This window comes from Vipera ursinii, assembly GCF_947247035.1.
Source record: "Vipera ursinii genome assembly, chromosome: 2".
NCBI lineage: Eukaryota > Metazoa > Chordata > Lepidosauria > Squamata > Viperidae > Vipera > Vipera ursinii.
This window is the reverse complement of record NC_139513.1, coordinates 283,905,278-283,931,221: the sequence shown is the minus strand read 5'-3', so window position 1 is coordinate 283,931,221 and position 25,944 is coordinate 283,905,278. Positions and strand designations below refer to the sequence as shown.

The following is a 25,944-nucleotide window of genomic DNA, read 5'->3' as shown; positions in this document are numbered from 1 at the left end:
GCTTGTTTCAGGAGACTGAAAAACAATTGTTTCAGCTGCGCTTCTGCAGCCTGCAATAATTTCCCTACACAAGAAGGCAACTTGTAGCTGGCCTACACTACCATAACATGGATAGAGCCGGTGGAGAGATCAAAGCCAACAAGGGTGTATGGAAGGCTCCAGATCTGATTGAAAGGAAGTGAGGAATTACAGGGCTCCATTTGAGGCTCAGTGGATTAGGATGCTGAGCTTGTCAATCAGAAGGTCGGCAGTTTGGAAGGTCGTATCCCAAGTGCTGCGTAACAGAGTGAGTGCCTGTTACTCATCCCAGCTTCTGCCAACCTAGCAATTCGAAAGCACATAAAAATGCAAGTAGAAAAATAGGGACCACTCCGGTGGCGTCTAGTCATGCCGGCCACATGACTATGGATACGTCCTCGGAGGGCAGAATGAAGATTTCAAAGGATCTTTAAAAGCTGGAATAATGGGCAAAAATCAGGAAGATTAATTTCAACAGGGATAAATGCAAAGTCCAACATTTGTGTAGAAAGAAGAATGGAAGGCATTAATGCAGGATGGCAGGTAGTAGAGAAAACCAATAAGGGATCCTGGCGAAGGAGGTTACTATGGACCCTCTGGGCAGGCAGAAGATACAGGCCAGGTCTTTCTGCCTCAGGTGAGCAGAGAAGCTTTCAGAGAGGTGGGCAAGAGTGATGGGCTGGGTGGGGGTAATTATCCGGGCATCCTGGTCTTCCCTTGCTGACAACCTCATTTAGTGGAAGAAAGAGCAGGAGGAAACGCGATCCTGGACCTAACCTAGAATCCCAGGCCGAGTTCTGCACCTCGGAGCTCCCTCTGGACCTTCTCAGGGCGGGGGTGGGTGGGAGGGGGGAGACTCTAGCTCAATCTTCACTCCTGGCTGCCATTGTCCTCCCTCCGCTCCTCGCGGCCCGCCAATTCGCCCTACCCTCTTCACCGCCTCGGCCAGAAAAAGCACCTCGGGGCGCCGGGAAAGAGATCAATTGTCCCGCTGGCCGGCAGATCGCCATCGTTTCGGGCAAGGCGGCTGTGGCGTCCGAACCACAAGGCGCGCAACCCAGCCGACGGAAAGCCTACCGGAGGGCTTTGCACGATCTGCTGGACGCAGAGCACCCAGACGGAGGGGGTTCCCTCGACTCCCCAGTGGGAGAGCCCGGCTGCCAGGCTCGCGTGAGCCGTCTTGGCCTCTAACCGGCTCTCTTCCACCGAGCCCTCCCCGCGCCCTTGCCCGGTCCACGCGGCCCGCCCGACTGCCTCTCCTGCCTGCATCCACCAGAGCCAGTATGGAAGCGGGACCGACGGAAGCGTCGGCCTCGCTGCTGCCTAAGCGGTGTGCTCTCAGTCCGGGGACGCGGCGGCGACGGAGGAGGAGGAAGTGGTAAGAATGCCCGTGCTAGGTCAGCCGCGGTGGGGTGCCCGAGAAGAAGTGCCCCCCCGCCCCTCTTGCTGCCGAAGCGCTGCTCAGCGCTCGCAGAAACCAGCGATTTCGCAGAAGCGTCCGCCCCTCGGACGGGGATCCTGCCCCTCCCAGCCCCTCCCAACCGCGGGGGGGGGGTGGAGGGAGGCGGCAGCTCAAGAGGGGGGGAGAGAGCCGGTGCGAGCGGGGCTTTATAAGGGGCGTCCCGCCTGGGGCTGGCACGTCTAGATTCCTGGAGACCACCATGGCGATTGGCCTGGCAGCTCTGGGGCTCCTCGCTTTCCTGCTCGGATGTCCCGGAACATTTGCCGAAGCCCAAAACTCGGAGCCAGGAGCCAAGGTCAGGTGCGCGGTGGCGGGCGGAGAGCCCCAGCCTCCCCCGTGGAAATCCCTCCCCCCCCCACCAGCCTCTGCTCGATTGTGGAGCAGGAGCAGCTGGTGGGAGCCGGCGGGCTGGGCAGAGGGTGCCGCTTCCTCGGGGTTGATCGCGCCAGTGGCCCTGGGTCCCCGCCGGCCCGCCAGCCGAGCGTGTCCTCTTCCGTGCTCGTTGGGGACTGGTGCTCTCGCTCGCTGCGCTGATGGCAGAGCGATGCGGCCACGGGGTGTCGTCCCGGACGCGGTCCGGCAGGGGCCTCGACCGACGGACTTGGGGATGGCCGCCTTTGCCAGCCCTACCTGGCATGAGCAGCCTTGGGGGTCGGGCACCTGGGAGGAGCGGGTGTTTTCAGATCCCCCGGAGAAAATGGAGCCAGATTCTCTACCTGTTGGACAGCTGGGCTTGGCTAGCGCCTTGACCCGCTTTCCTTCCCCCTCCCGCTCTCCTTTAGTGCGTCCTGACTGGCAACTGGAGGAATGACCTCAAGTTCACCATGGAGATCGACAACGTCGATGAAACGGGGGTGTTCAGCGGCGTCTACAAAACGCCATTCTGGAACTACATCAGGCCTCACCCCCCAGCAAACCCGCTTGTGGGCATCCAGCACCAGGGGCGCCAGCCCGTCTTTGGCTTCACCGTCAGGTGGAAAGTCCCTGGTACAGCCACTCACTATTTGGTGTGGAAGCAAATAGAACGGGAGGAGGAAATCTAGTGGAGGAGAAAATCTAGTGGATCTCTCCTTCCTTAGATCTGCTTCTTGCAGATTCTTTCACTGAATGTCCCCCCCCCTCCGTCCCCATTAGCTGAGGTTTCCCAAACTTTTGGAGCCCATAAAACTTTCTCAACGTAAAAGTAGCATCGGTAGGTAAGCGGGGGTCTTAATGAGGAATATATTCCCCCCCACAATTGGTACAACACCTTTGACCTGCCAGTGAGTATCTGTCAATTCCTCCCTCGGGATACACCTCTCTCCCAGGAGACACCTCGTCTTTGTGGGCCAGTGTCTGGTGGACAAGGACGGAGAGGAGCAGCTGAAGGATTGGGGGGCGACCAGGTAAGGAAAAGCAGGGTCTGAACTGCTGTGCCCCCTAACTGGAAGGCCCCTGAGCACCTCTCTTTTTCTCTCTCTTCCCCCCGCCCCCCCAAAGTGGCTCTTGAAAGGAATCCCCAGTGATTTGACTTGGGGCGGGGGTGGACCTTGTGGGAAAGGCTGGAATTTTGAGTCTAGGAGACTCTGTTTCTGCCACTTCCCCCACAAAGAAACACAGCAGAGCTTTTCAGGAGGTTCCCCAGGTCGTTCTCGCTGACAGGTGTGGTTTTGGTGGCACCGCAGTCTGGTGGCCCAAACAGCTGGCAACACTTGGAGAGTTGGCATTAATGGCTCTACTCAAGTTGGAGAGCAGTAGCCCAGCACAGGTCCCATATTTGTATGGGGCAAAGAGGCCACCTGGGTGCCTTCCCTGAGCTCAAAGCCTGCAGCTCTTCTGCTCCCCTCCAAAGAGGCCACCTTCATGGCCACCTGGACGGAGCTGCTTCAAGGGAGGCCCCCAAAGCCCCAGGAGGCTTCACCCAGCCTGTTGTGGGTCAGTGTCCCTCCCCTCATCAGACATGGCCTGCAATGCATGGCCAGGGACCTTCCTCGCCCTGGCCACCCCTGAGAACCAGCAGCATCCATTTCCTTTGCCCCCCCTTTTCATTCTCACTGAGTGGGTGGAAGGAGGGAATGGGGTGGGGGGTGGGATGCTCAGCCTGGGGGGGGGGTTAACACCAATCCTGCCACCATGAATTTTGACATTTCCCTCCCTCCTTCTTCATTGTAGCATTGGCACGGAGACCTTCTACCGCACTTCTTCATTGTAGCGTTGGCACGGAGACCTTCCACCGCACCGAGTGAAGGTGAAGAGAGCAAGGCTTCCCTGTTTCTCCCTTGGAGGGTCCTGGTGGGTGGGGTGGCCCTTCCAACTTCTCCCATCAGATGCTCTTCTCCAATAAAATGGTTGCCAAAGCAGCAACTTTCTCCCTGGGTGCCAGTCTGCAGGTTTCCAGGAGAGGCTGGGTAGGAACCCCATCTGGAGGGGGGCCTCAAAGCTAACTCTGGGGTACAGAGTCTCTACTTGTCTCTACTATGGCTGTACTATTGATCTACACTTTACACAGCCTTTACCCTTGAAGACTTTGGAAATCTGCAGCCAATCCACTGAGGATCTGACCTATTAATTTATTAGGAAATTATTAAAGGGTTTTTGCAAAGGAGCCATGAATTAGCTTCACCCAGAGCTGGTCCATCTTAATCACTTGGCTTTGCTTGATAGAGTCATTGTTAGAACCAGCAGTTAGCTAGAACCTATTTCAACACTTACCTGAAGAAGCCAAAGAGGTTGGCCACAAACGGTTCAGTTATAACAATTGGATTTGCAATCAAGAATTTTGCAAGTGGGGCAGTTAGAGGAACAAGAAAAAGTAAGGTGGCATTTTGCCTAACGGTCCAGAGGCAAAAAAAAACCCTCCACCTTAGCATGTCAAAAAAACACCCCAGGAGAGCTTATTTTATTTTAATAACATTTTATGCCACCCACCTCACTAATACAGCAACTCTGGGTGACTTACAATATAATAAAAGTTAAAAAGTTCAGAAAAGAATTGAAACTAGAATAAAAAGATTAAAAGTTAAGATCCAAGGTGATGGACAGCCTGGGGGTAAGAATCTTCCCTATCCCATGAGACACCCCCAAGGTCCCCTACTCTGTCAGGGCCCCACGCTGAGCAGCAGAGCAAGGTTTTCAGGCTCTTCCAGAAGGCCAGGATTGTGTTTGTGTGTGTTTTGGGGGGGGCAACCTCACCTCTGTTGGTAGAATGTTCTTTCGGAGGGCACAGAAGAAAATGCTCTTCTCCTGGAGCCCAACAGCAGAAATTCTTTGCCCAATGGGATCCAAATAAGGCTGCTTCCACTGGAAGGAGAGTAGCCAAAGGATAATAGCCAGCTAGTTCCGTTGGAGTGAGGCAGTTCCTGAGATACCCCAGAACTTCACTAAAGTGCACCACTCCCTCATGCTTGTTATGGGTTGTTACCCATCTGCACATGTCTTCAGCAGATCAGGATGAAATACCAGGAAATTCTGATGTGTTTAGCACTTACATTACTTTTACGACAAAGTTGCAGTAACAGAACTTTGCAAGGATGAACCCACCTCCCTCTCTTCATCTTCCTGAAAGGGAAGAAAGTCCTTAGGTCTGAGACCCTTCCTCAAATTTCATTTCTGCCTTGGACAGATTATATTTTTCATTGAATCCTCATTTAGTTTGAGGCTCTTCCTCCTGTTTCCTCTTGTAGCCCATTATGTCACCACGGAGGTGACATGAGTAATCTGAAGCACAACTGGAACAGATGCTCAGAAGAGAAGAGAAAAGCAAAGGAAAAGGGTGGGCAAGGGGTTGGCCGGATCGGTGGTCCAAGGAAGGGAAAGGAAGGGGTGGATCTGTTCCCAAGAGGACCTGGTTGGAGATTAAAGGCTCCAGATCTGATTGAAAGGAAGTGAGGAACTGCAGGGCTTCTCTTTTAGGCCTTGTGCTGTTTGACATATTTACAATAAAGTTATTTCAAGAGTTAGAAAACATTGTAATCAGTTTTGGACATGATAGGAAATGGGGGTGGGTGGGTGTAAAATACTTCAGAGGGCAGAATGAACGATTTCAAAGTTGCGGGTAAGGGGGGAGGCATTGAGACTCCTACTCAACCTCCACCCCCGGCTGCCCCTGTCCCGTCCATCCCGCGGACCTGCCCATTCGCCATGCCCTCTTCACCGCACCCGCAGGAAAAAGCACCTCGGGGCGCCGGGAAAGTGTCCAATTGCCCCGCCGGTCAGCAGATCGCGAGGCCCTCGGGGCTCAATGGGTCGTGATCCTCTCGGGCAAGGCGGCTCTGGGGTTTCCGTCACAAGGCGCGCAAGCCAGCGGCACTTCGCACGCTCTGCTGGACGTAGAGCACCCGAAGCGAGGGGGTTCCCTCGAACCTGGATTCCTCGGCGGGGGTAGGAAATCTTTCCAGGGCTTGCGAGGGGGTGGGTGGGTGGGAGGGAGGAAGCGTGTATGGGGCAAGAGAAGCCTTGTTTCATTGGCATAGCAGCCGCCAGCTGCGTTCCGGCGTTACCGCTCCGCTCCTCCCGCCTCTTTTCCCGCCGCCGGAACCCGGGGTCCCCGCCTGCCCCTTTCCGAATTCAGCCCCTGCTGGGGCACAGACGGCACCCACAGGAATGAGGCGGCTCGCCAGCACCAGCCCTGCCCCGCGCCCCACAGCAGCTCTGTGAAGGTTTCGGAAAGGAGCCCAGCCTGGGGAGGGCAGCAGAGACCGCCCTGAGAAGGCCCAGAGGGAGCTCCGAGGTGCTGAACTCGGGCTGGGATTCTTCACGCCGGGGAAGCCAGGTTCGAGGGAACCCCCTCGCTTCGGGTGCTCTACGTCCAGCAGAGCGTACAAAGCCCTCCGGTAGGCCTTCTGCCGCTGGCTTGCGCGCCTTGTGACGGAAACCCGAGAGCCGCCTTGCCCGAGAGGATCACGGCCCATTGAGCCCCGAACCTCGGAGGCCTCGCGATCTGCTGACCGGCGGGGCAATTGGACACTTTCCCGGCGCCCCGAGGTGCTTTTTCCTGCGGGTGCGGTGAAGAGGGCATGGCGAATGGGCGGGCCGGCAGGTCCGCGGGGGGGGGGGACGGGACAGGGGCAGCCGGGGGGTGGAGGTTGAGTAGGAGTCTCAATGCCTCCCCCCCACCCGCAGCTTTAAAATCGTTCGTTCTGCCCTCTGAAGTATTTTACACACACACCCCATTTCCTATCATGTCCAAAACTGATTATAATGTTTTCTAACTCCTGAACTAACTTTACTGTAAATACGTCAAACAGCACAAGGCCTAAAGAGAAGCCCTGCAGTTCCTCACTTCCTTTCAATCACATCTGGAGCCTTTAGTCTCCAACCAGGTCCTCTTGGGAACAGATCCACCCCTTCCTTTCCCTTCCTTGGACCACTGATCCAGCCAACCCCTTGCCCAACGCCTCAACACCTCCCCCCCACCCGCAGCTCCTCTACCTTCGTGAGGTTCCCCGTCGGGCAGAAGAGCAGCCTCGGCCTGGATGCCTGGATTCCCCGTCGGGGGTGGGGGGTGGGGAGGAAGCGTTTCCAGAGCAAGAGAAGCCTCGTTTTATTGGCATATCAGTTGCCAGCTGGGTTCGGCGTTACTGCTCCGCTGCTCCCGCCGCTTTCCGGCCACCTAATCCCGGAGTCCCCGCCTGGCCCCTTCCGGATGAGCCCTGCCCCGCACCCCACGGCAGCCCATTATTGCCGATTATTCCAGTGTTTAAAGCTACTTGGAAATTGTTCATTCTGCCCTCTGAAGTATTTTGCATCCCCCCATTTCCTATCATGTCCAAAACTGATTACAATGTTTTCTAACTCTTGAAATAACTTTATTGTAAATATGTCAAACAGCACAAGGCCTAAAGAGAAGCCCTGCAGTTCCTCACTTCCTTTCAATCAGATCTGGAGCCTTTAATCTCCAACCAGGTCCTCTTGGGAACAGATCCACCCCTTCCTTTCCCTTCCTTGGACCACCGATCGGCCAACCCCTTGCCCACCCTTTTCCTTTGCTTTTCTCTTCTCTTCTGAGCATCTGTTCCAGTTGTGCCTCAGATTACCCATTGGGTGGTGCACCTCCTGGTGACATAATGGGCTACAAGAGGAAACAGGAGGAAGAGCCTCAAACTAAATGAGGATCAAATGAAAAATAAAATCTGTCCAAGGCAGAAAGGAAATTTGAGGAAGGGTCTCAGACCTAAGGACTTTCTTCCCTTTCAGGAAGCTGAAGAGAGGGAGATGGGTTCATCCTTGCAAGGTTCTGTTACTGTAACTTTGTAATAAAAGTAATGTAAGTCCTAAACACATCAGAATTTCCAGGTGTTTCATCACTTGTTCCTGATCTGCTGAAAAGAGATGGTGCTAGACCTCCGGAGGAAAAAGGGGGAACCTGCCCCACTTTACATCGGGAAGGACTGTGTGAAGACAGTTTCCTCCTTTAAATTTCTGGGAGTCTACCTCTGTGAAGATCTGACCTGGAAAGTTAATACAACCCAGGTTGCCAGAAAGGCCCAACAGAGGCTTCACTTTCTCAGGATCTTGCAGAAGAACAGGGTAGAACAATGGCTAATGACGCTCTTTTACCGGTCTACTATAGGGAGCATCCTCTCCTATGGTATTGTGGTTTGGTATGCTGGTCTGAGAGCCGCGGATAGGAAAGCATTACAGAGGGTGGTGAGCACAGCACAAGACATTGTGGGCTGCCCCCTGACACCACTAGATGACCTCGCCAGGGCTTGCTGCCTTGGAAGAGTGAGGAAAATTCTCAGGGATGACTCACACCCTGGATGGTATCTCTTTACTCTCCTACCATCGGGTAGGAGATATAGGAATATAGTCAGCCGCACCAACAGGCTGAAGAACAGCTTTTATCCATGGGCTGTTAGGCTTTTGAACGGGAAATAATTTTTATAAATTTTATGCATAATTGACTTGCGAGGCCGGTGTGTTGTGCAATTAGTTCACATGGTGTAATAAGATGGAGGGTTTGTGTCACTGTAAGTTGGGGGGTGGGGCACAAAGGGAGGCTCAGCCAATCTCTTTTTTTTATTAAAGAGATTTACAAAAACAAAATTTTTCAATATATCCCCAAATCCCCCCACCCCAAACCCGCCCACTTCCCCCCCCCCCACTTCCCAGAGCTAAATACAGGATTATAGTTACAATAATCATATTCTAAATAAAAATTATGCATAATATACAATTAACCAAATTCATAATGTGCTTTAACTCCCCTTTAACATAACTACAAACAAAGTACCAATAACAATATCCCACTAAAATCTACTCATAAGCTAAATGGAACTTTTTAGTCCCATATTTGTTCTGAATATAATTTATCCATCTCCTCCAAACTGAAATATATCTTTCCTGTGAATGATCTTTCAAATAAGCAGAAATCTTAGACATTTCTGCAAGATTTGAAACTTTAAACACCCATTCTTCTATAGTAGGCAAACTATCCTTCTTCCAATATTGTCCCACCAGTAACCGTGCTGCTGTTATCATATTCAACATCAAGTTAGTTTCTTTAACATCACAATCTACAACAATACCCAATAAAAACAATTGCGGAGAAAACTTTATCTTTCTCTTAAAAATCTTTTGAATGTTCCACCAAATTTTGATCCAAAAAGCTTTTATATTTCTACAAGTCCACCACATGTGAAAATAGGTAGCTTCTAAACTACCACATCTCCAACATTTAGACTGTAAATTAGGATACATGTTGGACAACTTCTTGGGATCCAGATGCCATCTATAAAACATTTTATAAAAAGTTTCTCTTAAGTTTTGAGCCTGAGTAAATTTAACATTTCTGACCCAAATTATCTCCCAGGTGTCCAACGAAATTGGTTCCTGAATATTTTGTGCCCACTTTATCATACAGTCTTTAACCAGTTCCGTTTCCAAATCCAATTCAATTAAAGCATTATATATCCTCTTTATATGTGCACAATTTAAGTCTCTAATTTGTTTTACTAAATTTTGATCTGTAATTGTGATGCCAACCTTTTGATCTGACTTCCACCTAGCTTTCAATTGGGTATATTGAAACCAAGAGTAACTTAAGTTTTCTTGTCTTAACTCCTCTAATGATTTAAGTTGCCAATCATTCCCTTGCAATCTAAGTAGTTCCTTATAAGAAACCATATCCATACTTACTCCCATAGATACGCCCTCTATCGTGTGTCCAGGAATTCCCCAAATCGGTCTTTTATAATTTAACTTATAATAATACTTTTTCCAGACACGCAATAAAGCACTTCTAAGAATATGGGATTTAAAAGCCCTGTCCACCTTATCGTAAAGCAAATATGCATGCCATCCATATACCAAATCCCATCCCTCAAGATGAAGTATTCTCTTATTAGTTAAATTAAGCCAATCACTAACCCACGTCACGGCAACCGCATCATAATACAATTTCAAATTCGGCACCTTGAGTCCCCCTCTTTCCCTGGCATCTTGTAAAATCTTAAATTTAACTCTTGGTTTTTCCCCGCCCAAATAAATTTATTAATACCCTTCTGCCATTGATCAAGGTTGGCATCCTTTTTCAATATAGGTATCATTTGAAACAAAAAGAGAAACTTTGGTAGAACATTCATTTTAACAACTGCAATTCTTCCCAGTAATGATAATTGTAATTTTTTCCAATTATTTAAGTCCCTTTGTACCTTCAACCATAGTGTTTCATAATTATTCTTATACAATTTTACATTTGAGGCTGCAATATATACTCCTAAATATTTAACCTTTTTCACTATTTCAAAACCTGTTAATTTAGATAACATATCCCTTTCACTCATAGATAAGTTCTTAGATAATATCTTAGTCTTATTACTATTCACCTTGAACCCAGAAACCTTACCATACTGAGTTATAATTTCCATCAAATCTATAACTGACTGTAACGGTTGGGATACTGTCACAACCAAGTCATCAGCAAAAGCTCTCAATCTATAATCATTCTGTTTTATTTTAATTCCCTTTATCATAGAGGACTCTCGAATTTTAATTAATAAAATCTCTAATGTTAAAACAAACAATAATGGTGATAGGGGGCATCCCTGTCTTGTACCTTTTTCAATTTTAAAGGTCTCTGTTAATCCCCCATTAACTATAATTTGTGCAGTTTGTTGTTGATATATAACTTTAATAGCATGTAGAAAACCTTCTCCAAAATTCATCTCCTCAACAACTCTCAATAAAAATTGCCAATTCAATTGGTCAAAGGCTTTCTCTGCATCCAAAAATATCAATGCTGCGGGGACTTGGTTGTTCTTATCCAAGTATTCAAGCAAGTTTACAATTTGTCTTACGTTATATTTCATATACCTCCCAGATACAAATCCCGATTGATCACTATGAATCATTTGTTTCAAAACTTGCATTAATCTGTTAGCCAATACTTTAGCAAAAATCTTGTAATCTGTATTTAAAAGCAATATAGGTCTATAATTTTTAGGTTGAGTAAGGTCTTGATCCTCCTTTGGAATCAACGATACAAAAGCTGTCCTCCATGATGGAAGAACTACACCTCCAGTCTGAATTTCATTAAACAAAATCTTTAAGGGTTCAATCATTTCAGGCAACAACTTTTTATAGTAAATTGCTGTTAATCCATCTATTCCCGGAGCCTTGCCCAATTTCAACTGTTTAATAGCTAAAGAAATTTCTTCTGATGTAATTGGGCAATTCATCTCAAGTTGTTGTTCTTTTGAAAGTCTTGGAAAATTAGCTCCCTGTAAATACTTGTCTATATCTAAAGCTTGTATATTTTCTTTAGAATATAATTTCGAGTAAAAATCTAAAAAACTCCTCTTAATCAAATTTTGTTGGTAGACTTCTTTTCCTTTATATTCTATTTTATCTATAGTACGTGATTTCTGTTTTTTCCTTAATTGATAACCCAACCATCTACCAGGCTTATTAGCGTTACAAAAAGTATTGTGTTTGGCATAGCACAAATTAGTTGCTACTTGATCAGCCAGTAGCATATTAAATTGTTCTTTCAATAAATGTATTGAGATCCTTAAATTATTATCCAATGGATTCAAAATAAACTTTTTCTCCTTAGTTTTAATCTCTTCCTCAATATCTAAACGTTTTTGCATTTGCTTACGCCTATAGGCATTATTCATATAAATCAAAACCCCTCTCATATAGGCTTTACTAGCATCCCAAACCATTTCCATCGAGGTACCTTTATGCATATTTGTAACAAAAAATTCTTTCATATGTTCTCTACATTTCTGAGGCTCAGCCAATCTCAATGTATACATGGTTGTACTCTGACAATAAAGGTTCATTCATTCAAAACAAATGCAGGTGGGTAACATCCCATAATAAGCATGGGGGGTGCACTTAGTGAAGCTGGGGTATGTGCGGAACTGCCTCACCCCAATGGGATTAGGTGGCCCCTCTCCTTCCAGTGGAAGCAGCCTAGCTTGGATCCCAAAGAATTTCTGCTGCTGGGCTCCAGGAGAAGAGCCTTTTCTGCTGTGCACTCCCAAGGAATATTCTACCATCAGAGGTGAGATTTTCCCCCCCCACACACACACACACACACAGACACAAACACAATCCTGGCCTTCTACAAGAGCCTGAAAACCTGGCTCTGCCACTCAGCCTCTGACAGAGTAGGGTACCTTGGGGTGTCTCATAGGGTAGAGAAGATTCTTACCCCGAGGCTGTCCATCACATTGGTTCTTAACCTTTAATCTCTTTATTGTATTTTCATTTCTTTTTAGCACTTTTTAACTTTTATTACACTGTAAGCCACCCAGAGTTGCCGTATTAGTGAGGTGGGTGGCATAAAAACTTATCAAAATAAAAGAAGCTCTCAGTTATGGGCTTAATTTTTTGACATGCTAAGGTGGAACTTTTTCCCTCTGGATCTTTCACCAAAATGCCACCTTACTTCTTCTTGTTCCTCTAACTGCCCCACTTGGAAAATTCTTGATTGCAAATCCAGTTGTTATAACTGAACAGTTTGTGGTCAACCTCTTTGGCTTCTTCAGAAAAGTGTTGAAATACAGATGAAACTCGAAAAATTAGAATATCGTGCAAAAGTTCATTTATTTCAGTAATGCAACTTAAAACGGGAAACTAATATGTGAGATAGACTCATTACATGCAAAGCAAGATAGTTCAAGCCGTGATTTGTCATGATTGCAAAATTATCACTTGCAAAATTCTTGATTGCAAATCCAGTTGTTATAACTGAACGGTTTGTGGCCAACCTCTTTGGCTTCTTCAGAAAAGTGTCGAAATAGGTTCTAGCTAACTGCTGGTTCTTTTTTTATATATATAAAGGATTTTATTGAATTTTAAATTATTTAAAAGAAATAGACTAAACAAAAGAGGAGGTGGAGTTGCTCTCTATATAAGAAATAACTTTATCTCGACAGAAATAGAGCACAACAATGATGAAAACTGTAAACTTGAATGTATTTGGGTCAATATAAAAGGGAGAAAAAATGACATTGCCATAGGTGTATACTATAGGCCGCCCAACCAAACAGAGGAAATAGATGAACTTTTTGCTAGTCAGTTAACTAAGGTATGTAGGAAGCGCATCACAATAGTAATGGGGGACTTTAATTACCCTGATATCAACTGGGAGACAAATTCTGCACCAAGTGGAAGATCTAACAGATTCCTGACAAACCTAGCAGACAACTTTCTCTCCCAAAAATTAGAGAAGGGAACTAGGGGATTAGCCATATTGGATTTAATTCTCACTAACAGAGATGAAATGATAGAAAGTGTCAAAGCCACAGGAACCTTGGGGGGAAGTGATCATGCAATATTGGAATTCAACATTATGGAAGCACAAGCAATAGAATACAGCCAAACTAGAGTCTTGGACTTTAAAAGAGCTAATTTCAATAAACTTAGAGAGACCTTGGGAAGAATTCCATGGATGAGAATCCTAAAGGGGAAAACAACTCAAGAAGCTTGGGAAATTTTGAGAAGTGAGATAATAAAGGCCCAGTCTAGCACAATACCAACAAAGAAGAAAAATAACAGCTTTCAAAGGAAACCAGCATGGCTGCATAAAAAACTCTCTGACAAACTGAAAGATAAAAGGGACAAGTATAAGAATTGGAAAGAGGGGCACATAACTAAGGCAGAATATCAGCAAACAGCCCGTGCCTGCAAAGATGAAGTGAGGAAAGCTAAGGCTCAAAATGAACTAAGGCTTGCGACCAAAGTCAAAAATAACAAAAAAAGCTTCTTTCAACATATAAGAAACAAGAAAAAAGTTAAGGAAATGATTGGTCCATTATTGGGGGAAAGTGGGAAGAAGGTGACAAGCAACAGGGAGAAAGCAGAACTATTTAATTCGTTTTTTGCATCTGTCTTTACACAAAGGGAAAAAACAGTCCAACCTACCAAAACCAGTGCCATAAAAAACAGAATAGAAACGCAAGTTAAGATAGGCAAGAAAATGTTAAGTGAGCACCTGTCCAGCCTAGACGAGTTCAAATCACCAGGACCAGATGGATTACACCCCAAGGTTCTCAAGGAACTGGCAGACGTGATCTCAGAACCACTGAACTATATTTTTCAAAGATCCTGGAGCACTGGGGAACTACCAGAGGACTGGAAGAGAGCTGATGTAGTTCCCATCTTCAAAAAAGGGAAAAAACAGATCCAGGAAACTACAGACCTATCAGCCTGACCTCAATACCTGGGAAGATTCTGGAAAAGATAATCAAACAACAAATCAGCGAACACCTTGATGTGAACAAAGTTATCACTAAAAGTCAATATGGGTTTGTCAAAAACAGATCGTACCAGACAAACCTTATTGCATTCTTTGACCAAGTGACAAAACTAGTGGACCAGAGGAATGCTTTAGATTTAATTTACTTGGATTTCAGTAAGGCATTTGATAAAGTAGATCACAATCTACTACTTGATAAGATAGAAAAATGTGGGTTAGATAGCATCACCACCAGATGGATTCGTAGCTGGCTGACAGTCCATACTCAGCGTGTGATCCTCAATGGAACTGCATCTACATGGAAGGAAGTGTGTAGTGGGGTGCCCCAGGGCTCTGTTCTGGGCCCAGTGCTCTTCAACATCTTCATCAACGATTTGGATGAGGGGATAGATGGGGAACTCATCAAATTTGCAGATGACACCAAGCTGGCAGGAATAGCCAATACTCCAGAAGATAGGCTTAAGATACAGGAGGATCTGGACAGACTCGAACACTGGGCACTATCTAACAAAATGAAATTCAATTGTGAAAAAAGTAAGGTTCTGCATTTAGGCAGGAAAAATCAAATGCACAGGTATAGTATAGGTGGTACCTTGCTCGATAGTAGTAACTGTGAGAGGGATCTCGGAGTCCTAGTGGACAATCACTTCAATATGAGCCAGCAGTGTGCTGCAGCTGCCAAAAAAGCCAACACAGTGCTAGGCTGCATTAACAGAGGAATAGAATCAAAATCATGTGAAGTACTAATACCACTTTACAATGCGTTGGTAAGGCCACACCTGGAATACTGCATCCAGTTTTGGTCACCACGATGTAAAAAAGATGTCGAGACTCTAGAAAGAGTACAGAGAAGAGCAACAAAGATGATTGGGGGACTGGAGGCTAAAACATATAGGGAACTGTTGCTGGAATTGGGTATGTGTAGTTTAACGAAGAGAAGGGTGAGGGGTGACATGATAGCAGTGTTCCAATATCTCAGGGGCTGCCCCAAAGAAGAGGGAGTCAAGCTACTCTCCAAAGCACCTGAAAGCAGGACAAGAAGCAACAGATGGAAACTAGTCAAGGAGAGAAGCAACCTAGAACTAAGGAGAAACTTCCTGACAGTTAGAACAACTAACCAGTGGAACAACCTGCCTCCAGAGGCGGTGAATGCTCCAACACTGGAAGTTTTTAAGAAGGGACTGGACAGCCATTTATCTGAAATGGTATAGGGTTTCCTGCCTTAGCAGGGGGTTGGACTAGATGACCTCCAAGATCCCTTCCAACTTATTATTATTAATTATGATGATGATGATGATGATGATGATGATGATGATGATGATGATAGGGATAAAATAGGATCAGGTTAGGGATTAGGGTTTAGGGTGGGGTTGGGATCAGGATTGGGGTTAGGATTAGGGCAGGGTTGGGATCAACATTGGAGTTGTTCCCCCAATAACACTTTCATTCTTTTACAAACAGGTTAATGTCCGTATACATATGTGCAATTAACAATAGTTAATATAGTAATAAATGACTGTAGAAAATGTAATAAAGAATAATTGAAAACAATATCAGTTAATCAATACATGTCATTCTTCTTACATATATATATATATATATATATATATATATATATATATATATATATATATATATATATATATATGTTTCAAATGTTAACTATTTAGATATATATTTGTTGTTGTTGTTAGTTGTGAAGTCGTGTCCGACCCATCGCAACCCTATGGACAATGTTCCTCCAGGCCTTCCTGTCCTCTACCATCTTCTGGAGTCCATCTAGGCTCAGGCCTACTGCTTCAGTGACTCCATCCAGCCACCTCATTCTCTGTCGTCCCCTTCTTCTATTGCCCTCAATCTTTCCCAGCATTAGGCTCTTCTCCAGGGAGTCCTTCCTTCTCATTAGGTGGCCAAAGTATTTGAGTTTTAGCTTCAGGATCTGGCCTTCTAAAGAGCAGTCAGGGTTGATCTCCTCTAGGACTGACCAGTTTGATCGCCTTGCAGTCCAAGGGACTCGCAGGAGTCTTCTCCAGCACCATAGTTCAAAGGCTTCAATTCTTTGGCGCTCAGCCTTTCTTATGGTCCAGCTTTCACTGCCATACATTGCAACTGGGAAGACCATAGTCTTGAGTATACGCACTTTTGTTGACAGGGTGATGTCTCTGCTTTTTAGTGTGCTGTCTAGATTTGCCATGGCTTTCCTCCCAAGGAGCAAGCGTCTTTTAATTTCTTGGCTACAGTCCCCATCTGCAGTGATCTTGGAGCCCAGGAAAATAAAATCTGTCACTACCTCCATTTCTTCCCCATCTATTTCCCAGGAATTGAGAGGGCCAGATGCCATGATCTTGGTTTTCTTAATGTTTAGTTTCAACCCAAGTTTTGCACTCTCCTTCTTCACCCGCAACAAGAGGCTCTTTAGTTCTTCTTCACTTTCTGCCATTAGAGTGGTATCATCTGCATATCTTAGGTTGTTGATGTTTCTTCCGGCAATCTTAATTCCAACTTTTGATTCATCTAGCCCTGCCATGATGTCGTGAGTTTGACATGTCTGCTCTATACAGTCAGTAAAAAGAAGACCAGGAACTGACTGTGGCACAGACCATGAGCTTCTCATTGCAAAGTTTAGGCTTAAACTGAAGGGAAAAGCACTAGGCCACTCAGGTATGAATTAAATCATATCCCTGTTGAATATACAGTAGAGGTGACAAATAGATTTAAGGAATTAGATCTGATAGACAGAGTGCCAGAAGAAGTATGGACACAGGCTCACAATATTGTACAAGAGGTAGCAACCAAAACCATCCCAAAGAAAAAGAAATGCAAGAAAGCAAAATGGCTGTCTGAGGAAGCTTTGCAAATAGCTGAGGAAAGGAGGGAAACAAAAGGCAAGGGAGAAAAAGAAAGATACGCCCAATTGAATGCAGAATTCCAGAGAATAGCTAGAAGAGATAAGAATGCCTTCTTAAATGAACAGTGCAAAGAAGTAGAAGAAAACAATAGAATAGGGAGGACCAGAGATCTTTTCAAGAAAATTGGAGAGATGAAGGGAACGTTTCATGCAAAAATGGGCATGATAAAGGACCAAAATGGCAGGGACCTAACAGAGGCAGAAGAGATTAAGAAGAGGTGGCAAAATTACACAGAAGCACTATAAAAGAATGAGTTTAATGTCCCTGATAATCGCAATGAGGTGGTCACTGACCTCGAGCCAGACATGCTAGAATGTGAAGTGAAGTGGACCTTAGAAAAGCTGAGCAACAACAATGCTAGTGGAGGTGACAGTATTCCAGCTGAGCTATTCAACATCTTAAAAGACGATGCAGTAAAAGTGCTGCACTCAATTTGCCAGTAAAGTTGGAAAACTCAAGAGTGGCCACAGGATTGAAAAAGTTCAGTTTACATTCCAATTCCAAAGAAAGGCAGTGCCAAAGAATGTTCAAACTATTGCACCATTGCACTCATTTCTCATGCTAGTAAAGTTATGCTTAAAATCCTACAAGCTAGATTCCAGCAGTATTTGCATTGAGAACTACCAGAAGCACAGGGTGGATTTCAAAGAGGCAGAGTAACTAGAGATCAAATTGCCAACATATGCTGGATCATGGAGAAAGCTATGGAGTTCCAGAAAAACATCTACTTCTGCTTCATTGACTATGCTAAAGCCTTTGATTGTGTGGATCACAACAAACTGTGGCAAGTTCCTAAAGAGATGGGAGTACCAGACCGTCTTATTTGTCTCTTGAGAAACCTATATGTGGGCCAAGAAGCAACAGTGAGAACTGGACACAGAACCACTGATTGGTTCCAAATTGGGAAAGGAGTCCAGCAAGGCTGTATACTGTTGCCCTGCCTATTTAACTTATATACAGATGACATCATGAGAAAGACAGGGCTAGATGAATCAAAAATTGGAATTAAGATTGCTGAAAGAAATATCAACAACCTAAGATATGCAGATGATACCACTCTAATGGCAGAAAGTGAAGAAGAACTAAAGAGCCTCTTGTTGTGGGTGAAGAAGGAGAGCGCAAAGGTTGGGTTGAAACTTAACATTAAGAAAACCAAGATCATGGCATATGGCCCTCTCAATTACTGGGAAATAGATGGGGAAGAAATGGAGGTAATGACAGATTGTATCTTCCTGGGCTCCAAGATCACTGCAGATGGGACTGTAGCCGAGAAATTAAAAGACGCTTGCTCCTGGGGAGGAAAGCCATGGCAAATCTAGACAGCACACTAAAAAGCAGAGACATCACCCTGTCAACAAAAGTGCGTATAGTCAAGGCTATGGTCTTCCCAGTTGCAACGTATGGCAGTGAAAGCTGGACGATAAGAAAGGCTGAGCACCAAAGAATTGAGGCCTTTGAGCTATGGTGCTGGAGAAGACTCCTGCGAGTTCCTTGGACTGCAAGGCGATCAAACCGGTCAGTCCTAGAGGAGATCAACCCTGACTGTTCTTTAGAAGGCCAGATCCTGAAGTTAAAACTCAAATAGTTTGGCCACCTAATGAGAAGGAAGGACTCACTGGAGAAGAGCCTAATGCTGGGAAAGATTGAGGGCAAGAGAAGAAGGGGACAACAGAGAATGAGGTGGCTGGATGGAGTCACTGAAGTAGTAGGCTTGAGCTTAAATGGACTCCAGAAGATGGTAGAGAACAGGAAGACCTGGAGGAACGTTGTCCATAGGGTTGCAATGGGTCAGACATGACTTCGCAGCTAACAACAACAACTTTAGCATTCCTTATCATCAGATAAGGACCCAGATTGTTGGGGGCAATAAGCTGACTTTGTAATAATGCCGCTTTGGTGTGTGTGTGTGAAAGCCCTAACAAGCAGGCATATACATAGAATGAAGGCTACTGCTAAGCTTGTAAGCCGCCCTGAGTCTTCGGAGAAGGGCGGGATATAAATGTAATAAAAATAAAATAAAATAAAATAAATAAATCCAAATGATGATAAGAACATCATTTTTGGTGTTAGTTCTATAAGGTGCTGTAGGGCTTCATAGAACCGGTCAATTTCATCCTCTTCAGCACCGGTGGTTGGGGCACAGACTTGGACTACTGTGATATTGAATGGTTTGCCCTGGATTCAAACTGAGATCATTCTGTCATTTTGGGGATTGTATCCCAGTATTGCTTTTCCTACTCTTTTATTGACTATGAAGGCTACTCCATTTCTTCTGAGGGATTGTTGCCCGCAGTAGCATACCTGATGGTCATGTGAATTAAATTCACCCATTCCTGTCCATTTTAGTTCGCTGATACCTAAGATGTCGATGTTCAGTCTTGTCATCTCTTGTTTGACCACGTCCAGCTTTCCTTGATTCATGGATCTTACATTCCAGGTTCCTATGGAGAAAAAATCTTTACAGCATCGGACTTTCCTTTCACCACCAGACACATCCACAGCTGAGCGTCCTTTCGGCTTTGGCCCTGTCACTTCATTCTTTCTGGCGCTACTAGTACTAGCCCTCTGCTCTTCCCCAGTAGCATATTGGACGCCTTCCAACCTGAGGGGCTCATCCTCCAGTGTCATATTGTTTTGCCTTTTGGTACTGTCCATGGGGTTTTCGTGGCAAAAATACAGGAGTGGATTGCCATTTCCTTCTCCAGTGGATCACATTTTGTCAGAACTCTCTGCTATGACCTGTCCATGTTGGATGGCCCTGCATGGCATAGCTCATAGCTTCATTGAATTATGCAAGCCCCTTCTCCACAACAAGGCAGTAATCCATGAAGGGGTCAAAATAGCATATCACATTCATTTCTCACTTGTTCGTTTTCCTAACCATTGGTAAAAATTATCCTATGTTCTATAACTAACTGAATCTTCTTTGTCTTTAATTACTAACATCAGTCTATCCATTTCTGCACATTCTAATATTTTCTTAATTAAAACCTCTTCAGTTGGTAAGTTTTCATTTTTCCAGTATTGGGCAAATGCTATTCTCACTGCTATCAGTACGTGCAATATTAAGTATTCATTCTCCTTCTCCTAATTAGATCCTAATATTCCTAATAAAAACAATTCTGGCTTAAATTCTATCTGTCTTTTAGTCATCTTTTCCAATCATGTATGCATCTTAACCCAAAACCTTTTTTGCTTTAGGGCATGTCCACCAGATATGATAGTAAGTACCTGGCCTTTGTTTGCATTTCCAGCAATTATTTGAAGTGTTTTTAAACATTTTCGCTAATCTTACTGGTGTCTATTTATTTATTTATTTTATTTTATTACATTTATATACCGCCCTTTCCCGAAGGACTCAGGGTGGTTTACAGGGTGATTAAAAAATAAAGATACAAAAGTTAAAAACAGATTTAAAAAAATTATATTCATCCCTGCATAAATAAAACCCCAGTTAAAATTAAGATTAAAGCTAAAATTAGAATTCTCAGCCTGGGCCAGAGAGCTCGAAGAGCCAGGTCTTCAGGTCCCAGCGGAATGAACGGAGGTCGGGGGCAGTCCTCAGCTCCACTGGCAGCTGGTTCCAAAGGGCAGGCGCACCCACTGAGAAGGCCCTATCCCTGGGTGTCGTCCGCCGGCAATCTATATGCCATCTGTAAAACATTTTATACAAGTTTTCTTTATATGAGACTGCTTTAGTCCATCTGATGTTTGCATCCCATAGTTTCTGCCAGTCTTCCAAGTCTATAGAATATCCAAAGTTTTTTGCCCATGTTATCATTATTTCTTTTACTTGTTCTTCTTCCATCTTTAAATTTAGCAGAAATCTATAGAGTTTCCTAATCAAGTGTTCATCTGTTTTTAACAATGTTTGATTGAATTCTGTCTGTTCTGTATAGAATCCTGTTGTCTTTAGATCTTTTTCATATCTCGTTTGAATTTGCAAATATGGCCACCATGTTAAATCAATACCTTGTCATTGTAAATCTTCTCTATATTTCAATTTCCCTTCGTTATCCAAGATACCTTTACAAGTCACAACTTTGTCATAGTTAATTAAATTTGGGTGAGCAAAAGCTTCCATTGTTGAAAGCCATTCAGGTAGCTTAGTATAGATTTTCTTCTTTATTCTTTCCCATTCTAAAATAAGTGCATTCCTTATAAGGTGGCTTTGAAAGTATCTGTGTGTTTTATTCTTCCTGTACCATAGGAAAGCATGCCAACCAATTTGTAAGTCATGTCCCTCAAGATACAGTAGTCTTTTATTTCTCAGTGTTATCCATTCTTTAAGCCATGATAGAATAGCTGCTTGATAATATAGTCTCCAATCCAGGAGGAGTTACATATCTTGCTGTTAAATAGATTCCTAGGTTTTTAACTTTTTTAGTTATTTGCAGATTTGTCTTTTTTGTAAGTTGACTTTTCTGTTTATCTGTTAAATTCTTTGTTAAAACTTTAGTCTTCTATTTATTTTCGAGCCTGCCACTTCTCCAAACTTTAGGCTTGTGATTTATATTCTTGATCTTTTATCTTCAATCCTTTGATTTCTATATCCTGTCTAATATTTCTAGTCAATACTTCCAAATTATTATTATAGTATAAATAACAATGGGGATAATGGACATCCCTGTCTTGTACCTTTTTCAATGTCAAAGTTTTCTGTATAATCTCCATTCAAAATTATTCTAGCCCTTTGTTTATGGTAGATTGTTTGAATTGCATTTATAAAGTTGTTCCCAAAGTCCATTTCCACCAATTGCTGGAACATAAATTGCCAGTTTAGATTATCAAAAGCTTTCTGCACATCAAGAAATATTGGTGTCGTTTGTTTCCTTCCTTGGGTGGTGTTCGTAATATTCTAAAACATCCAAAATCATTCTTAAATTATTTTTATCTGTCTTTTAGGTAGAAAGCAATTTTGATCTGTATGTATAAATTCAGTCAAAAATTTCTTAATTCTTTCTGCCATTATTGCAGCATGCAGGTCTTTATTCTAATGGTGCTTTTTGACATTCTAAGGTGGAGTTATTTCCTCTCTGGATCTTTAAGCAAAATGCCCCCTTACTTCTTCTTGTTCCTCTAACTGCCCCACTTGCAAAATTCTTGATTGCAAATCCAATTGTTATAACTGAACCGTTTGTGGCCAACCTCTTTGGCTTCTTCAGGTAACTGTCGAAATAGGTTCTAGCTAACTGCTGTTTCTGACAATGACTCTATCAAGCAAAGCTTAGGCCAAGTGATTAGGATGGACCAGTTCTGGGTGAAGCTAATTCATGGCTCCTTTGCAAAAACCCTTTAATAATTTCCTAATAAATTAATAGGTCAGATCCTCAGTGGACTGGCTGCAGGTTTCCAAAGTCTTCAAGGGCAAAGGCTGTGTAAAGCACAAAGCAGCAGTAGAGCAGAGACAGGTAGAGACTCTGTACCCCAGAGTTAGCTTTGAGCCCCCCCCCTCCAGATGGGGGTCCTACCCAGCCTCTCTTGGAAACCTGCAGACTGACACCCAGGGAGCTTTTGAAAGACCAGGGAGGCCGATGCTGCTCTGGCAACCATTTTATTGGAGAAAGTGTCTTATGGGTGAGGTTGGAAGGGTTCCCCCCACCATTTCCCCCCAAGGCAGAAACGTGTCAATGCTACAATGAAGCAGGAGAGAGGGAAATCTCAAAATTCATGGTGGATCCCGGGTTCCTGCGGCAGGAAGAGAGCCGGGAGGATCGGAGGAGTAACGTCGGAACTCACCTGGCGGTTGCTATGCCAATAAAACAAGGCTTCTCTTGCCCTAGACACGCTTTCTCCCCACCCCACCCCACGCCAAGCAGGGGAATCCAGGCCTCCAGGCCGCCGCTGCTCTTCGTGGGGAACCCCACGAAGTTAGAGGAGCTGCGGGGGGCCGGGGAGACGCCCGCTCAACCTTCACCCCCCCCTCCGGCTGCCCCTGTCCCCCTGCGCCCCTCTCGGCCCGCTAGTTCGCCCTGCCCTCTTCACCCCATCGGCAGGAAAAAGTACCTCGGGGCGCCGGGAAAGAGTCCAGTTGCTCTGCCGGCCGGCTGATCGCGAGCCCTGCGGTTGTTTCGGGCAAGGCGGCTGTGGCGTCCGAACCACAAGGCGCGCAACCCAGCGGCAGAAAGCCTACCGCAGGGCTTTGCACGATCTGCTGGACGCAGAGCACCCAGACGGAGGGGGTTCCCTCGACTCCCCCGTGGGAGAGCCCGGCTGCCCAGGGATCCTTGGCTAGGCACGGTTGAGCCGTTTTGGCCTCTAACCGGCTCCCTTCCACTCAGCCCTCCACACGTCCTTGCCCGGCCCACGCGGCCCGCCCGATGGCCTCTCCTGCTTGCATCCAGCAGAGCCAGCATGGAAGCAGAACCCACGGAAGCGTCGGCCTCGCTGTCTCCAGCGGTGAGGTCTCAGTCCTGGGCGGCGGCGGCGGAGGAGGAGGAGGAGGAGGAGGAGGAGAGCAAGAATGCCGATCTTGGGTCAACCGCGATGGGGTGCCCGAGAAGAAGTGCCCCCCTGCCCCCCTTGCTGCCGAAGTACTGCTCATCCTGCCCCTCCCAGCCGCGGGGGTGGGGTGGAGGGAGGCGGCAGCTCAAGGGAAGGGGAGAGGCGGTGCGAGCGGGGCTTTATAAGGGGCGTCCCTCCTGGGGTTGGCACGTCTAGATTCCTGGAGACCACCACGGCGATGGGCCTGGCTGCTCTGGGGCTCCTCGCTTTCCTGCTCGGCTGCTCGGGAACCTTTGCCGAACGCCAAAAGTCGGAGCGAGCTGCCAAGGTCAGATGCCCGGTGGCGGGCGGAGAGTCCCAGCCTCCCCCGTGAAAAGCCCCCCCCCAGCCTCTGCTCGGGTGGGCGGCAGGAGCAGCTGGTGGGAGGCGGCGGGCTGCGCAAAGGGTGCCGCTTCCTCGGGGTTGATCGCACCCGGTGCCGTCGCGCTAAGAGGCCCTGCGTCTCCGACGGCCGGCCGGCCAAGCGTGTCCTCCTCCATGCTCGGCCGCGACTTCGGCAGCCTGCCGCCGGGGCTGGTGCTCTCGCTCGCTGCGCAGACGGCAGAGCCATCCGGCCGCGCTCTGGCAAGCGCCTCGACCAACGGACTTTGGGATGGGCAGCCTTTGCCAGCCCCACGCGACGTGGGTAAGCCCGGGATCGGGCAGGTGGGTGTTTTCAGATCCCCTGGAGAAAATGGAGCCAGAGTCTCTACCAGTTGGACAGCTGGGCTTGGCTAGCGCCATGACCCGCTTTCCTCCGCCCTCCGGCTTTAGTGCCTCTTGACTGGCAGCTGGACGAATGACCTCGAGTCCACCATGGAGATCAACGTCGATAAAACGGGGATGTTCAGCGGCCTCTACAGAACGAAAGTGTCGAGCTCCGGCAAGCCCATCCCGCCGTCCCCGCTGCAGGGCATCCAGCACCAGGGGCACCAGCCCACCTTTGGCTTCACCGTCAGCTGGGACGTCACTGGTAGAGCCACTCACTATTTGGTGTAGAAGAAAATAGAACGGGGGGAGGGAATCTAGTGGATCTCCCCTTCCTTAGAGCTGGGATTTTTTCACTGAATGTCCTCTCTCCTTCCCCCCCCCCCCAATCTGATGGATCTGCCAAATATTTTGGGTAGCATCGGTGAGCGGGGTCCTTATGGGAAATATATCCCCCCTCAATCGGTACAACACCTTGACCTGCCAGTGAGGCTCTGGCCGATTCCTCCCTCAGGATCCACCACCGTCTTTGTGGGTCAGTGTCTGGTGGACAAGAATGGACAGGAGCAGCTGAAGACAATCTGGCTACTGCGTTCGAAGGTGGAATTTGCATCAGATGATTGGAATGCGACCCGGTAAGGAAACACAGGGGCTGAACTGCTGTGCCCCCTAACTGGAAGGGCCCTGGGCACCTCTTCTTTTTCTCTCTCTCTTCCCCCCCCCCCCAAAGTGGCTCTTGAAAGGACACCCCAACGGTTTCCCTCTCTCGGGGATGTTTCCACACCCAGGGCTGAGCAGCTCCTGCGGGAGAGGCTGGAGACTCCGTTTCTGCCACTTCCCCCACAAAGAAACACAGCCAAGCTTTTGATGAGGTTCCCCAGGTCATTGTCACTGACACGTGTGATTTGGGTGGCACCACAGTCTGGGTTGCCCACAGCTGGCAACACTTGGGACAGTTGGCATAAATTGCTGTACTCAAATCAGAGAACAGTAGCCCAGCATGGCCCCCATATTTGTATGGGGCAAAGAGGCCATCCCTGAGTGCAAGGCCTGCAGCTCTTCTGCTCCCCTCCAAAAAGGCCACCTTCTTGGCCACCTGGAGGGAGCTGCCTCAAGGGAGGCCCCCAAAGGCCGAGTAGACTTTGCCCATGCCGCTTTGGGTCCATGTCATTCCCCTCATCAGACGTGTGGCGTCCATTTCCTTTCCCCACCTTTTTTGTTCTGAAGGGAATGGGTGGAAGAAGGGAATGGGGTGGCGGGTGAGATGCTCAGCCTGGGGGGAAGACATCGATCATGCCACCATGAATTTTGACATTTCCCTCCCTCCTGCTTCTTTGTAGGGTTGGAACCAACATCTTCAAGCGCACCAAATGAGAGGGTGAAGAGAGCAAGGCTTCTGCGGTTTCTACCTTGGGGGGCCATGATGTGTGCGTGTGAGAGAGAGACCGTTCCTACTTCTCTCATCAGATGATCTTCTCCAATAAAATATTTGCCTGAGCAGCCTCGGCCTCCCTGGTTTTTCAAAAGCTCCCTGGGGTGCCAGTCTGCAGGTTTCCAAGAGAGGCTGGGTAGGACCCCCATTTGGAGGGGAAGGCTATGGGGTAAAGAGTTACCCTTGGCTGTACAACTGCTCTACTACTGCTCTAGACTTTACTCATCCTTTGCCCTTGCAG

The 25,944-nt window shown here is 46.6% G+C and overlaps 1 protein-coding gene across 2 annotated transcripts; it reads left to right on the top strand.

The window, feature by feature from the left end:
* The first annotated feature begins 1,711 nt into the window (after window positions 1-1,711).
* LOC310636084 (avidin-like) lies at window positions 1,712-25,771 on the top strand. 2 transcript variants are annotated; one of them, XM_083355595.1, is made up of 8 exons: window positions 1,712-1,775; window positions 2,263-2,467; window positions 2,788-2,865; window positions 3,672-3,707; window positions 6,296-6,442; window positions 24,338-24,536; window positions 24,786-24,906; window positions 25,612-25,771. In XM_083355595.1, the coding sequence occupies exons 2-8, from the start codon at window positions 2,288-2,290 to the stop codon at window positions 25,643-25,645; spliced, it is 795 nt and encodes a 264-aa protein (XP_083211721.1). In that variant the 5' UTR covers window positions 1,712-1,775; window positions 2,263-2,287; the 3' UTR covers window positions 25,646-25,771. The 2 variants fall into 2 exon arrangements, with proteins under 2 accessions (XP_083211721.1, XP_083211722.1); XM_083355596.1 differs by lacking the exons at window positions 1,712-1,775; window positions 2,263-2,467; window positions 2,788-2,865; window positions 3,672-3,707; window positions 6,296-6,442 and adding an exon at window positions 23,523-23,852.
* The last annotated feature ends 173 nt before the right edge of the window (window positions 25,772-25,944 follow it).